Here is a 15,534-nt window from a genome sequence, read left to right on the forward strand (position 1 = left end):
TTTCACGGGTGAGAGAAGATGGACAAACATATGAAGCACAACAAAAAAGGATTAAAAATTCAATTAATAAAAAAAACACGGGCTTAGAGCACTTTGGTGGCTGTCGGTTGAGCGTCCAACTCTTGGTTTTGGCTCAAGTCATGATCTCATGGGTCCTGAGATCAAGCCCTGTGCTGGGATCCCTGCTCAGCAGAGAGTCTGCTTAAAGATTCTCTCTCTCCCTCTCCCTTTGACCCTCCTCCTGCTCTCGTGCTCGCTCTCTCTCAAATAAATAAATAAATATTAAAAAAAAAAAGAACTATTATATTTGTCACTGACTACTATGTGGTAGTGAATCCATCTGGATATTTCTCTTAGTCTACTAAATAGGATCTAATATTCAATACGGAAAAAGAAAACTAATCAGACATAACTAGTATTTCTGTTTGATCTAATACATGTCCTATTTCTATGTATCCCTTGTCATATCCTGAATTTCTGAGGTCTCTTGCTAAAAATAAAATAAAAATAAGGGAAGCTGGAGGCATACAGAGAGTGTCTGCAAGAATATAACATACAGGGGGCGCCTGGGTGGCTCAGCGGGTTAAAGCCTCTGCCTTCAGCTCGGGTCATGATCCCAGGGTCCTGGGATCGAGCCCCGCATCGGGCTCTCTGCTTGGCTGGGAGCCTGCTTCCTCCTCTCTCTCTCTCTGCCTGCCTCTCTGCCTACTTGTAATCTCTATCTGTCAAATAAATAAATCTTTGAAAAAAAAAAAAAAAAAAAGAATATAACATACAGGTATGACCAAATATTTGCAAATGTAAGTGCAGAAAATAATATCCATGAAGGATTCCTCAGTGCCCAGGACTCTCCCTCATGACCCGTTCCAGGACTCTGCTAGGATTTCAGCTGCACTGTCTTTAAGATTCAGGAACTGAGTAAGTACTTAGCATGCAAGCCACACGTGCTAGTAGTATAGAGCCCCCTTTCATAAGTTTCCTCACAGAGAAGCAGAGCTTTCACACATCACTCATCCAGTGTGCTTGCACAGGCAAGTGACCTTCAACAAAAGACACTAAAAAAACTGTCAAAGCTTTGTCATAAAGAGAAAATTTATGGAAAAAGAATAAGACAGCTTCTTCAAAAAGAAACCTTTCCAAGTCCATACAGTCAAGATTTCTCCAGAAATAAACAGTTTTAGTTATACTAAAGAATAGCATACATCACAAAAGTGTAATATCTATAAATACACTCTTGACATCGGGCCTTCAATAAGCCAAATCACTACCAAAATTGAACTGTACCCTCTAATGTTTATCTGGGAAAAGAAAAGAAGAAGGTAACCACAAAAACCACCCAGGAGCTTGACGATCTCTTGTAAAGAGACACCCCGGATCCCATTAAGAAGAATCAATCACCCAGTAAACTCAGTGACCCAGACAATTCAACACTCACCTGGACAGGAGAATGCAATCAAGCTGACAAACCAGGGAGCAGGAATTCAACTTAAAACTATCTTTTATTTTTGCACCTGGCTTATATTCTTTTCATACTTCTTCCCCTCTTATATAAGCCTCTCCAATATAAATTCCGTCTTGGGGGACAAGTATCATTCAACAATTAGTGCGCACTAAAAGTCAATTATCTTTCGTTATCTGTCCACAGATGTCAGAAAAGAATGTCAAACAGAGCAGACCACTCTGAGGCTCTGACATTAAGCATCCCGGAAGACAGGCGACAAAAACAGATGAAGGATTTACTTGAGAGAACATGTATCTTCTTCACTTATATTGGCACTTCAATGACCAAGTTGATGCCAAAGAACAAAAATTACACTGGTTGTATGATGCTGCACAGAGCTCAACTTCCCAGTTAGTTGTGCTAGTCTGTCTGTCCTCCTGTCTCCCACACTCTCCACCCTTCTCAGACACATGCATTCATGTACAACAACCTAGAAGCAGTAATCAACTCTGAACCCCACAAAGAGCAGTATTTATGGCCATATACATATATAATGCACAGCCCTGAGTATAAGTAATCAATCATTTTCAAGAGACATTCAACTAGTAAGCAAAATGTTCTCCCAATCTGAGATATTAAGCCAGATTTTTTTTCAGGAACTAAACTACTTTCTAAGAAAATCCTTCAACACGAACACATTCAAGTTGTTCACAAAGTGCACGAGGTACATACTCAGGCAGCAACCTACTAAATGTTACCAGGAGACTTGGGTGGGGCGGGGGGGGAGTGGAAAAGAACGCACCAGCATGTAAAACAGTAACACTTAGGAATAAATCTAACCAAAGAGGTGAAAAACTGAAGTGCTGAAAACTACAAAACATTGTTGAAAGAAATTAAAGAAGACATAAATAAAGACATCCTGTGTTCATAAACTGGAAGACAATACTCTTTAAAATATCGAAAGTACCTAAAGCAATCTACAGCTTCAATTCCAAAGGTACTTTTGCAGAAATAGAAAAATTCTTCCTAAAATTCACATGGAATCTCAAGGGACCCAAATAGTCAAAACAACCTTGAAAAGGAAGAATAAAGCTGGAATACTCATACACCTTGACTTTGAAATGTATAACAAAACTACATAATTAAAACAGTATAGTACTGGGGCGCCTGGGTGGCTCAGTGGGTTAATTTAAGCCGCTGCCTTCGGCTCAGGTCATGATCTCAGGGTCCTGGGATCAAGCCCCACGTTGGGCTCTCTGCTCAGCGGAGAGCCTGCTTCCCTTCCTCTCTCTCTGCCTGCCTCTTGTGATTTCTCTCTGGTCAAATAAATAAATAAAATCTTTAAAAAAAATAAAAAAATAAAAAAATAAAACAGTATAGTACTGACATGAGAACAAACATACAGAACAGAGGGTACAAAAAGAAACCCTTACATACACAGTCAATTCATTTTCAACAATATCAAGAGCATTCTCTTTGGAAAGGATAGTCTTTTTAGAAACTGGTGCTTTATCTACACATAAAAGAATGAAGTTGAATCTTTACACCACACACCAAAATTAACTCAAAAAGGATCACATACCTAAACATAAAAGCTAAAACAATAAAACTCCTAGAAGAAAACAAAGAGAAATATCTCCATGAACAATTTGGCAACAATTTCATGGATATAACACCAAAAGCACAGATAACAAAAGAAAAAAATGGATATATTGGACTTCATCAAAATTAAGCACCTTTATGCAACAAAAGAAACTATGAAGGAAGCAAAAAGACAACCAAGAAAATATTTACAAATATATGCAAGTCATATACATGGAAAAGGATTAATATCCAGATTATATAAAGAATTCCTAAAAGAAAACCAACAAAAAAAACCCCAAACAAACCAAATGAAAAATGAGCAGAGCACAAGTAGACATTTTTTCAAAGAAAAACACATAGCCAAAAAGTATATGAAAAGATGTTCAACATTTTTAGTCATTAGGAAAATGTAAATCAAAACCATAAGATATTCACTTCACACCTACCTTGATGGCTATGGTTAAAAAAAAATAGGAACGGGTGTGGCAAGGATATAGAGAAACTGGAATCATTAAGCACTACTGGCAGGAATGTAAAATGGTACAGCCACTTTGGAAAGAGTTTTGTGGTTTTTCAAAAAGTAAACAAAGAATTATCTTAAGAATCAGAAACTCCATCCTTAGGTATATACCCAAGAGAATGGAAAGCAGACACGTGAACATGTATTTGAACACCAATCTTCATAGAGCATTATTCACAATGGCCAAAAGGTGAAACCCATTACAGATGAAGAGATAAACAAAGTGTGGCATGTACACACAATGGAATATTATTTGGTTATAAAAAGCAATGAAATTTTGATATTTGGTACAACAGGACCTTGAAAATATTATGCTTAGTGAAATAAGTTGATACAGAAGGACAAATATTAGTATGATTCCACTTATATGAGGTACTTAATGTAAGCAAATCCACACAGAAAATAGAACAGAGATTACCAGAGTGTGGCTGGGAAAGGGCAAGAGAGTTACTATTTTTAATAGGTACAGAGCTTATGCTGGATGATGAAAAAGTTTTGGGTCTAGATGGTGGGGGCTATTATAAAACATTCTGAATGTATTTAATGCTGCTGAATTGTACATTTATGAATGGTTAGAATGATAAATATTATATATAGTTTATCACAATAAAGAGAAAAAAAAGGAATTTTTATGTGCACTTTCCTCCACTGATTCTGTTTTGTTCATTGGCCCAAAGCCCTGACAAGAGAAGTATGATATTAATCTCAAACTTAAAATGGACCCAAATTAAGGACGTGCTGTATTTCACTATTTATTTTTAATATGAAAAGTAAGTAAAACAATGGGAATTTACCTGAAGTTTATAAGCTTCAGACTTTTTAGCAGAACATTCCATCCAAAATACCAGTGACCTATAGCAAAAACTATTCTAAGATAAAAATTACTTGTACAATATGGGGCGCCTGGGTGGCTCAGTTGGTTAAGCAACTGCCTTCAGCTTGGGTCGTGATCCCAGGGTCCTGGGATCGAGCCCCATGTCAGGCTCTTTACTCTGCAGGGAGCCTGCTTCTCCCTCTCCCTCTGCCTGCTACTCCGCCTGCTTGTGCTCCCTCTCTCTCCCTGTCAAATAAATAAATAAAAATTAAAATAAATTATTTGTACAATATTTGAAGATGTGCAGCAATAAATCCTACACCTAAAAAACGTCCTTAGGCTGAAACAACTAAGAAACTTCCGATTTACCATTAAACCAAAGATTTTAGAAACTTGTCATCAGGGCATCTCCCAATCATTTTCCCCACAGTAACAAACTTAGTTTATATTCAACAACAGCTGTATGTCTAAAAATACTTTTTCCACTTCAGATATGTAATAAAAAGGTAAATTCCCATTGTTTTACTTTCTTTTCATATTAAAAACAAATAGCGAAATTAAGGGGCACCTGGGTGGTTAAGTGTCCAACTCCTGGTTTTGGCTGAGGTCATGATCTCAGGGTCATGAGATCAAGCCCTGTGTTGGGCTCTGTGCTCAGCGGGAAGTCTGCTTGAGATTCTCTCTCTCCCTCTTCCCCTGCCCCTCTCCCTGCTCTAAGTTAAATAAATAAAATCTTAAATAGTGAAATTCAACACATTTGTTTTTAGTTACTAATTGTAATTAGTCTCTTACCCACGCAAATAGGTAATAGCTTTTCTGTAGGTCCATCTTCTTCTTTTGTTACTTTTTTTTTTGATATTTCAACAGTTTTCTTGTATCCTTTTTTGGCCTGATCCACCAGAAGCCGAAATTCATTCTGATGTTTTTTACCTAAAATTCAAAAGATCTTCTTAGTAAAGCAAGGACTGTAAAAGCTGTATTTTTGTTATGCTGACATACTGAGTATCAAGACGTGTACAAACTTGCTCAAGAACATTCTTGTTGGGGCACCTGGGTGGCTCAGTTATATGTGGGTTAAGCATCTGCCTTCAGCTCAGGTTATGACCCCAGGGTCCTGAAATGAAGTCCCAAGTTGGGCTCCCTGCTCAGCTGGAGTCTGCTTCTTCCTTTCCCTCTGCTCCCAACCCCCGCTTGCTCACTGGTACTCTCTCTCTCCCATAAATAAATAAAATCTTTAAAAAAAAATCCTTGGGAATCACTTGCAATAAATTTACAAACTGGAGGGGCACCTGGGTGCTCAGTGGGTTAAGCCTCTGCCTTCGGCTCAAGTCATGATCCCAGCATCCTAGGATCGAGCCCCGCATTGGGCTCTCTGTTCAGCGGGGAGCCTGCTTCCCTTCCTCTCTCTCCACCTGCCTCTCTGCCTACTTGTGATCTCTGTCTGTCAAATAAATCAATAAAATCTTTAAAAAAAAAATTTACAAACTGGAAAGCACAAAAAATACATAGACCTAGGGGTCATGGAAGCCTCTCTTTTCTTATCTTCTTCCTTTCCTCAGGTACAAACATGGAAACAGGATATTCCTAATTTGCTACTATAGGTTTTCCCCCCAAATCTCATACTCTGAAAGGTTTTTGATAAAGCACGAAAGATACCACTTTCTTAACTATATCCAAAAGACACCATTCTAACACCCAAGAAACAAAAGACTACTAACATGAGAACACTATCTGAGTATAAAAGCAGAAGCCTCCAGGAAAGCTGGATTATAAAAACAAAGGATATCCATTTGGATTCCCTTTCTCTTGCGAAGATCCCTTTAATATCCCAAAAGATCCCTTTAACATCCACCTCTTACCCCCAATCTACCTTATCTCAGGATATCATAATTACACCAATCTTAATAACAGCTGCTACTTTAATAATCTGAAGATAACATAAGCCTGATTTCAATGTCACCATTATTAATGTACATTCATTTACTCAATAAAGAATGGCCAGGCGTTGTTAGAGCACAGCCTTTAGGACGTCTATTTCTGATCTTGAGCTATAGTTCAGACAGCTGAGGTTGCACTTGACTTATCTAGCACCCTCATACACTTAAGTCATGGCTCAAAATGATGTCATAAATTCTGTAAAAATGTATTTTAGAGTCATACTGCAAATAATTCATGTTTTGAGACCATTTTCATATGGTAACCAACACTTTCCCTGTGGCACAATATTAAGAATAAATGAGTGTAAGAAAAAAATTTGTGCTTTTATTGAAAACTATGCCTTTCCTAGTGCTACCCTTCCAAGATTCAGGCATTCGCTGCCTTTGAGCTATGTTATAGCTCTGTAAATTGTAGATAACTGATGGCAACGGAAAATTATTCTTGTCTACAGACATGCAAAATCCTGCAGGGCGAAGGGTCAAACTGACTTCCCTCCCCACTGTGGAAGAAGCCAGTTTTTCCTCCATTTGCACATTGATTTCAATATTCCTGACCTATAAATGTGACTGTACTTTGGACATTAAGGAGAGACTGCTCCTAATCCCAATATATTTATGTGTACAGTACATGTAAAACTCCCCATGAAACTGACATGGTGGCTTGGTTAAAATTCCAGCAAAAGAAATCTGGGCTGGCCATAACAAAGATTACTGGTAAAAGTTAGCTCTTCAGAAATAGGTGAGATCCTACCTAGGAAACAAGCTAGGTGATTTCTTTCAGGTCCTATTTAACTCTGTTCATTTGAGGATAATTATTATATACTTCCTTCAGCTCCCCAGAGTCAGTGGGAGACCACCACCATCACTATATGGTTTCTGTTAGGCAAGGGTAACACAGCACTATGGGGTCTATGAAATTTGGTCAGATCTGGTCTAGGTCTTCTCCCAGGAAGGCCATTGCATACGTGGAATTATGGGTGTAAGAATTACTTAAGAAACTTGCTCAAGTAATCTCATTAAGAGTTAAGAAGGCTTAATGACCTTCTCCTCTGAAGTAATAAAAGCCCAGGTTTAAAAGAGATTTTCTCTGTTTGATCTGATTACCCCTACAGCTAGGCTGGAAACCAAAAAGTAAATGGCAGCCACTGCTCTGGCTTTAGCCCAAAGAGTCCAATAACCTCTGCTCAAAAGATGAACAATGCTAAGAGATTATGACTAATAAAATTGTTCCCATTCATCTCTTCACCTCATTTTAGGAGCTGTGCCATCTGGCAAGGAGTACTTTAGAGTTTAAACTCTCAGTTCTGCTAATTAGATGCCCTGAATTTACCTCTTAAAAATATTAAGTGGCTGAGATAAGTGTGGAAGCTGATGAATAAGCCCCACATTCAACCAACTGATATTCTTCAAGATTTTTAATACTTGAATTCTATCACCTTTTCTGCCTCTCCAAGTCAAGCCCTTCACTTCTTCACCACCCCTTAACTACTTTTTTAGACAAGCTTCTACAGCCAAAGCATCTCTGGATCTGCCCGTGAACCCTGCGGTACACAAGACCAAAGCCAGGCTGTCACAAGAATAGGACAGACTCATCCTCCAGAAGGATGATACTGAGATACTCAGTCAACTACTTTAAGTCACAGAACAAGTTTGGAGTCAGTGTCTCCCAAAGTAAAATCTCATGCATTTTTTTCACCAACCACCTAGGACACCCAAGCATCTAAACCTGGATGGAGAAGAGAGTAATAGTAATGGCTAACACTCACTAAGGGCATATTCATTTAGCCCTGAACTGACCAGTTTCACTGTAAATTCATGACATAAGCCTAAAATGGGCACTCAACACTGCTGTACAAATTTCTCACTTTCTCTAGCAAACACTGCTTTACTATTCTCCAAAATGACCATGTCACACTTTTCCAGACCTGCAAAACTCCCTTCTCGGCTGGCCTCACACTACTTTGAGAACACAGAAACATTCTTTTTTTTTTTTTGAAAACACAGGAACATTCTAACCAGAGCCCTGTCATCTTCCAACTACCATCCCTTCATCTGTGCACATACGCTCTATCTTCCTTGTATTGAATGAGAAGTAACTGTCCTTGCAGCAATTAAATGCCAACACCTGGCCATCTTGGAACCTGTGGAGGTCTGCTGGGAACAGGACTCCTAAAACGACAAATAGCTCTGGAGGCTGTGGTCCAAGGCCATTTTTGCTGGCTATAAGCCAGGTCTCCGGAACCAGAGGGAACACACAGCTCTTCTTAAAATTAAATGTATTTATGCTAGAGATGAATCTGAATTCTACCTAGGCAAGAGACGTGCTTATGTGTACAAAACAAAGAACACGACAGTGACTGCTGGTGGCAAGCCAAACAAAACCAGAGGAATCAGAGGAAAGGTAACTCGTGCTCATGGTAACAGTGGCATGGTTCATGCCAAATTCCAAAGCAACCTTCCTGCTATGCCATTGGCCATAGAATCCGTGTAACGCTGTACCCCTCAAGTATTTAAGCTAATTGGAAAGTAAATAAATAAAGGTGTAGATCTATTCTCTTGGGGGAAAAAAAAAAGCCAAGCCCTAAATTACCCTCTGGATTCCATCACTAAGGTTCTCTCAAAGAGACAGCACCTGTACTTACTTACCCTCTCCCTGTCTCACATCAACAATTTCCTCCTCTTATGCACCTTTCCCGTGGGCATACAAATACACCTGAGACTGTTCTGCTAGAAGTGAGAGTGTGGGTTATGAAAACAACTAGGTATAGACCAGCATTTTTTTTTCTTAATGAAATAATAAGAGTAGTATGGAAAGTGCCAGAGTACATTAAAAATGGCAAGAATAAGCAACTAAGATGTCCTTCAGTTGTTGAATGGATAAGCTATTAGTACATCCAGACAGTGGAATATTATTCAGAACTAAAAAGAAAAGCACCATCAAGTCATGAAAAGACATGGAGAAACTTTAAATGCATATTGCCAAGTGACAGAAGACAATCTGAAAAGACTACGTATTACATGATGGCAAATATGTGACATTCTGGAAAAGGCAAAACTATGCAGGTAATAAAGAGACCAGTGGTTGCCAGGGGTTTGGTAGCAGAAGGTATGAACAGAGGAAGCACAAAGGATTCTAAGGGCAGTGAAAATACTCTGCAGGATACCACAGTGATGCATGTCATTGTAACTCTCTCCAACACCAAAAATGAACCCTAAGTATGGACTTCAGGTGACTATGATGTGTTAATGTAGGTTCATCAACTATAACAAGTGTACCCTCTGGTAGGGGTTGTTGATAATGGGAGAAGTCATGCATATGCAGGCATGGGGGATATATGGGAACTTCTGTAACATTTCCCTGCTCTAAAAACATAAAGTCTTATTAAAAAAAGAGAGAGAGGGGGGTGCCTGGTTGGCTCAGTGGGTTAAAGCCTCTGCCTTCAGCTCAGGTCAGGATCTCAGGGCCCTGGGATGGAGCCCCGCATCGGGCTCTCTGCTCTGCGGGGAGCCTGCTTCCTCCTCTCTCTCTGCCTGCCTCTCTGCCTAGTTGTAATTTCTCTCTGTCAAATAAATAAAATATTAGGAAAAAAAAAAAAGAGAGAGAGAGAGTAGGATGCAATATGGGTGGTTTGGATAAGCATAACCAACAGGCTTTGGAACATATTTATCTCACTACTTATATTGTTTTCAAAGTCACTGAAATTTTGAGAGAAAAATGATAGAAGATAATTTTTTCTAAGGTTGGGGCCATTTAAGGTTGGGGGAGGGGGAATGCAAACATCATTTGCAAACATCTCAATACAATCTTTTAAAAAATGAGAAGGGAATTATATCTAAAATATAATCCTCAGGGTGCTGGGTTGGCTCAGTTATAAGCATCTGCCTTTGGCTCAGGTCATATCCTGGGGTCCTGGGATCGAGCCCCATGTCTAACTCCCTGCTCAGTGGCGAGTCTGTTTCTCCCACTCCCTCTGCTGCTCCCCCTGCTTGTACTCTCTCTCTCTCTGACACATTAAAAAAAAAAAAAAATCTTTAAAATAAATAAATATAATTCTCACCTTGGGCTGCAGTCAAAAAAGATCTGAAAGCCACTATGTTATCTCCCAACTTGAAAAACAAACAAAACCATCCCTTGACCAACATCCACCTCCAGCTACGCCCTCATTTTTCTGCTCTCCCTGACATAGTAAAACCTCCCCCAAAGAGCTGTCCACCTTAAGTCTCACCTCCTCCCCTCCAATGTGTTTCAGCCGACATGGTGTGCTTCTGATGCCTCTTCTCTAATGAAACTGTTCTTGCAGAAGTTAGTGTACCACTTGAGTTGTGAGATGTACTGATGCCTTCCATCTCTTACTCAACCTTCCATCTCTTACTCAACCATCTACAGTAGCATCTGACAGAATTCATCATATCTCCTTTCTTGAAACACTTTGTTTTCCTAGATTTTCTGATACCACATTTCCAAGTTCTACTCCTATCTCCAGGCCACTCCTTCAGTTTTCTCCGCTGCCTCCCCACCCATCCTCTACACTCTGAAACAGCAGAATTTCAAGTGCACTGGTTGACTGCTGAAGATCTCTGAGCCTCTTTCAGAGGGCAAATGAGGCTAAAACCTATTTTATTTGCCTTTTTTTTGTTGTTACACTGACATATGTGTAATAAAAACACTATTGCACAGACAGTGCAATAGTAATGGTAGATAAAACCATGAGTGTCTTAGCATAAGCCAAGGAAGTGACCCTGAACTGTACCAGTAATCACTATATTCTACATGACCATATACCACCCATTTTTAAAAAGTCAATCTTACTTAAGAATATCCTTGATGAAGCAGTAAGAAAATTATTAATCTTATTAAATTTTGACCCTGGAGTACCTTTTTAATAACCTCAGAGGTAAAATGAGAACTATAAATATAGCACTTCTGCTACATACCCAAAGTGCCCTGCAGAAGCACCTGTGTAATTATTTCAGTTGTGAGCTAAATTAGCCACTTTTAAAATGAACATTGTTTTTATTTGAAAGAACAGTAGACAAACTGTGATTATTCATACTTGGATAATATATTTTCTCAAAAATAAATGAGGGAAGGAAGTTGCCACTTCAGGAAAAACAAGTAACAGTATTTGCTGCCAAATATAAAAGAATAGCTTTCAGGGAAAATCAAGAATTTTGGATAACTTGTATCCACCATTTTGTACAACTTCCCATACTTAACTTTTCTGATAAGACTGGTGGTGAGAAAGGGAGACAAACCATACAAGACTCTTAATCTCAGGAAACAAACTAAGGGTTGCTGGAGTGGAGGGGGATGGGAGGGATGGGGTGGCTGTGTGATGGACATTGGGGAGGGTATGTGCTATGGTGAGCACTGTGAATTGTGTAAGACTGATGAATTACAAGCCTGTACCCCTGAAACAAATAATACATTATATGTTAATTAAAAAAAAAAGACTGGTGGTAAAACTAAGGAATGCTATTTTTCACATTATATAATATAAATGTAATATAAACATGCAAACATTTGCAACTCAATGAATCAGTATTTTCCAAATAACCAACAAACAACACTACATTCACAGGTAAAAGGTCCATTCAAAGCACATGACAGACCAGGGATTTTTATGCAATAGAGGACAGAAACTTCATTAACAGATTTCAAATTCCACTGTAAATAACCTTTCTATTTTGAAATAACACTTGCCAAGAATATCCATGATTACCTTAAAAATCTACCGAAATACTTCCCTCTTTTCAATTAACTATCTGCATCAGGCTGGATATTTTTCATATACTTTAATAAAAAAAAAACACATGGCAACAGTTTAAATGCAAAAGCTCAAGGAGACTCAGGATACCCTCTATTTAAGCGAGACATCAAAGAGATTTGCAGAAATAGAAAAGAATGCCATTCTTGTCACTAAGTTTTTAAAATCAGACTTCCTGAGAAATAATTTACACATAGTAAAATTCATCAATTTTAAGCAAACAATCTGATGTATTTTTTAAAAAATGTGCAGTAGGGGGTGCCTGGGTGGCTCAGTGGTTAAAGCTTTTGTCTTCAGCTCAGGTCATGATCCCAGGGTCCTGGGATGGAGCCCCACATCGGGCTCTCTGCTCAACAGGGAGCCTGCTTCCCCCTCTCCCTCTCTGCCTGCCCCTCTGCCTACTTGTGATCTCTGTCAAATAAATAAATAAATAATCTTAAAAAAATAAAATAAAAAATTGCAGTCATGTAACTACCAATGCAATCATGAAATAGAAGATTAGAAGAATTAGGTCACCTATGAGAGTTCCTTCATGACCCCCTTTTCCTCCAGCCACAGCAGCTGGCAGTACCAATCTGGTTTCATTACTAATTTTTGCCTCTTCTAGAACTCTATAAATGGAGTCATTCAGGATGCAGTTTGGCTTGTGTTTTAACACAATATTGTTGACATCCCTCCATGTTGTTTCCTATGCGTAGCGTTAATTCCTTTTTATTAAGTATTGTTCCATTGTATATGGATGTATCATAATGTATTTATGGATATTTAGGTTGTTCTCAGTTTAGGATAATATGAATAAGCTGATATATTTGTCAATAATATCCTTCAAATTGTTCATTACAACTGACTAGTTTTATTTGTTGGAAATTATATCTCAACAAATCTGATTTGCTCCACATCCTGACCAGTGGTTTGGTATTATCCTTTCTTGTTTTTTTGTTTTTTTCAGTTAAAATAACTACATAGTATTACTTATTTTTTTGGTAGTATTATTTCATTTAAAATTATATTTTCCTAAAGATTAATAAGATTAACCATATATTTTCATGTGGTTATTTGGTTTTTGAATACCTATTTTGCTGAATGAAGAATGTTTAAATCTTTTGCTCTTGTAAAAAAAGTATGGCCTATACCTTACTGAATTGTAAGAGTTCTAAAGAATATAGTACATATATAGAATAAAGAACATAGACACTAGTACCTTGTCAAATATAAATTTTACAATATTTTCTCATAATCTTTAGCTTGATTTTTCATTTTCATATTTGCCTTTTAAAGAGTAAAGGTTTAATTCTACTGAAATATAATTCATCACATTTTCTTTAAGCTTTTTCTTTTAGGATTCAAACTGTGAAAGATGATCATCTCGACTATGAATATAAAGTTTTGCTCCTTCTGCTCAAATCTGTATCCTATTTATTTCTGCTTCTTCACAATGTTTAGAACCTACAGAACAATGCTAAACAAAAGAGGTAAGAATGGACGCCTCTACCTCGTTTCTAATCAGAAGAAAAGTATTTACTATTTCATCATTAATTATGATGTTAGTTGTAGGTTTCCTATAGATATTTTTATCAGATTGAAGAAATTCTATTTTAGTATGAGTTTTTAATATTAATGGGTGTTCAATGCTTATTCTTCATCTACTTAGAGAATTGTTGAGTGTTTTTTTTCAGTCACTTAATACAGTGAATTACAATGATTAATTTTCTAAAATTAAACCAATCTTACCTTATTAGGATCCATCCTACTTGGTTATGATATATAATCCTTTATATGTATTGCCAGATTTAATTTATTAAAATCTTATTAAGGATTTTTGTATCCATGTTCATAAGGAATACTAGTAAGAACTTTTATTATACTGTCTTTGGTTTGTAGTTTCATGGAAACTTCAGCCTCATAAAGTGGGGTAAGAAGTATTCCTTCCATTTCAATCTTCTAGCAGAATATGTACGGAGTTGATATTACTACCTTCTTTACAAATTTCACGGAATTCCCCAGTGAACGTATTTGGACTTGGCATTGCTTCACAGACTGCAAATTCAATTTGCTTATCTACTTCTTCTTGAATACAGTTCAGTAATTTGTATCTTTCAAGGAAATTGTCCATTTCATGTATTTTTTTAACTAGATACAGAGGTTTATTTTAGGGCTAAATGCATTAATTTAATACAACCTATCTAGTAAAGTTAGACTTTCTTTTAGATATATAAATGGAGAGCAATAGATAGTTGTATATTTTCTTGCCTAAATCTAATCCACATTTTTTTCAGTATGGCGTTGTAAGGTATCATTCTTTTAGTGGTTTAAATTATTTTCGCTAAAAGCAGATTTTCTGGTTTCCTTATTTTTACAGGGCTTATTTTTGGCAATTCAGTGATCATTTGATAATCTCAATCTCCTGTCTCAAGAAAAATCACATTGACTTCCCAAAAATTAAGGAGGCTCCCATCACACTTTCTAACAAGAGAATAAAAGTGACTTTTGTTGTTCTGTCTGTAGTCCACGAATACTCAAGGCTTCTTTTCCTACTCTAGTAAGGCACAGGCCATGACACCTGTATCTAGGGCCTGTGTACTTCATTCCCCCTCCCCAAACAGATCACTGTTGAACCTACACAAAGCCCAAGAACTAAAAGAAGAAAACACAATTCTCTTAGCACAACTTAAACATATCACATGCAGAATACTCATTCAATAAATATTTATTAAATACCTGTTTGTCAGGCACTTAAATTTAAATTTAAACTAAAAATGCAACCAACCAAGCAATATAGCTACCAAACTGACATTAAAACATTAAAGCCCTGACTCTGGAAAAGATATACAAAGGCTTAATAAGGAAAAGGAAGTAACTTGGAAGTTGGTAATAACTGATAAAATGAAAAATATTTTTGACACAAATTTGGAAGCCAAAAAAGTGCTGAAATTCTTCACAGAAGTGTTGTCAATGAGTGGCCTGAGGATAGGATAGAAAGTCAGGAACATTTCCATTTTACTTCCATTTTATTTTCACAGAGATGCTTTGAGAGCAACTAATTAATATTTTGCAAAGTGCTTAGTGATAAGCTCAAAGAAGAATGTTAGAAATCAAAAAGCAGGCACAAAGAATGACAAAAAAGGTCAATGAATAAAAACTCAATTAAAATTCAGTTGCTTAAGTTGCTTAACAAGTTTATATCAAACATTACTATAAAAATTTACTTTAAAAAATTACTTAAGATGAAAATCTGCAACCCAAGTTCTCTGTAAATAAAGAAAATGTCACACAACTTACGATATTTACTGTGAATTTCATCTATTTCCTTTTCTGTTTGGTCCTTTGTAAAAACCATTATCTAAAATAATCCAAAAAATCTTAATTAAAAATTTAAAATATGACAGAAACAAAAATTAGTAATACAAACTTGAAAATCTCAAATGTGGATATTTAAAATAGGGGAAAATAATCTCTTTATCTCTGTTATA

At 37.1% G+C, this 15,534-nt stretch overlaps 1 protein-coding gene and 1 pseudogene across 1 annotated transcript in view; one reads left to right on the forward strand and one right to left on the reverse strand.

Moving 5' to 3' along the window:
• The window catches only part of RAD18 (RAD18 E3 ubiquitin protein ligase), a 103,862-nt gene that overhangs the window by 38,539 nt on the left and 49,789 nt on the right, over positions 1 to 15,534 (reverse strand). The window contains exons 9-10 of the mRNA XM_045991230.1: positions 15,344 to 15,404; positions 5,152 to 5,289 (exon numbers count right to left, since the gene is read on the reverse strand). Coding sequence (XP_045847186.1) covers positions 5,152 to 5,289; positions 15,344 to 15,404 — 199 coding nt within the window. The remainder of the gene's footprint in view (positions 1 to 5,151; positions 5,290 to 15,343; positions 15,405 to 15,534) is intronic.
• On the forward strand, positions 8,027 to 8,810 carry LOC123932753 (annotated as a pseudogene).

Source organism: Meles meles, chromosome 20 (assembly GCF_922984935.1).
Source record: "Meles meles chromosome 20, mMelMel3.1 paternal haplotype, whole genome shotgun sequence".
Taxonomy (NCBI): Eukaryota; Metazoa; Chordata; class Mammalia; order Carnivora; family Mustelidae; genus Meles; species Meles meles.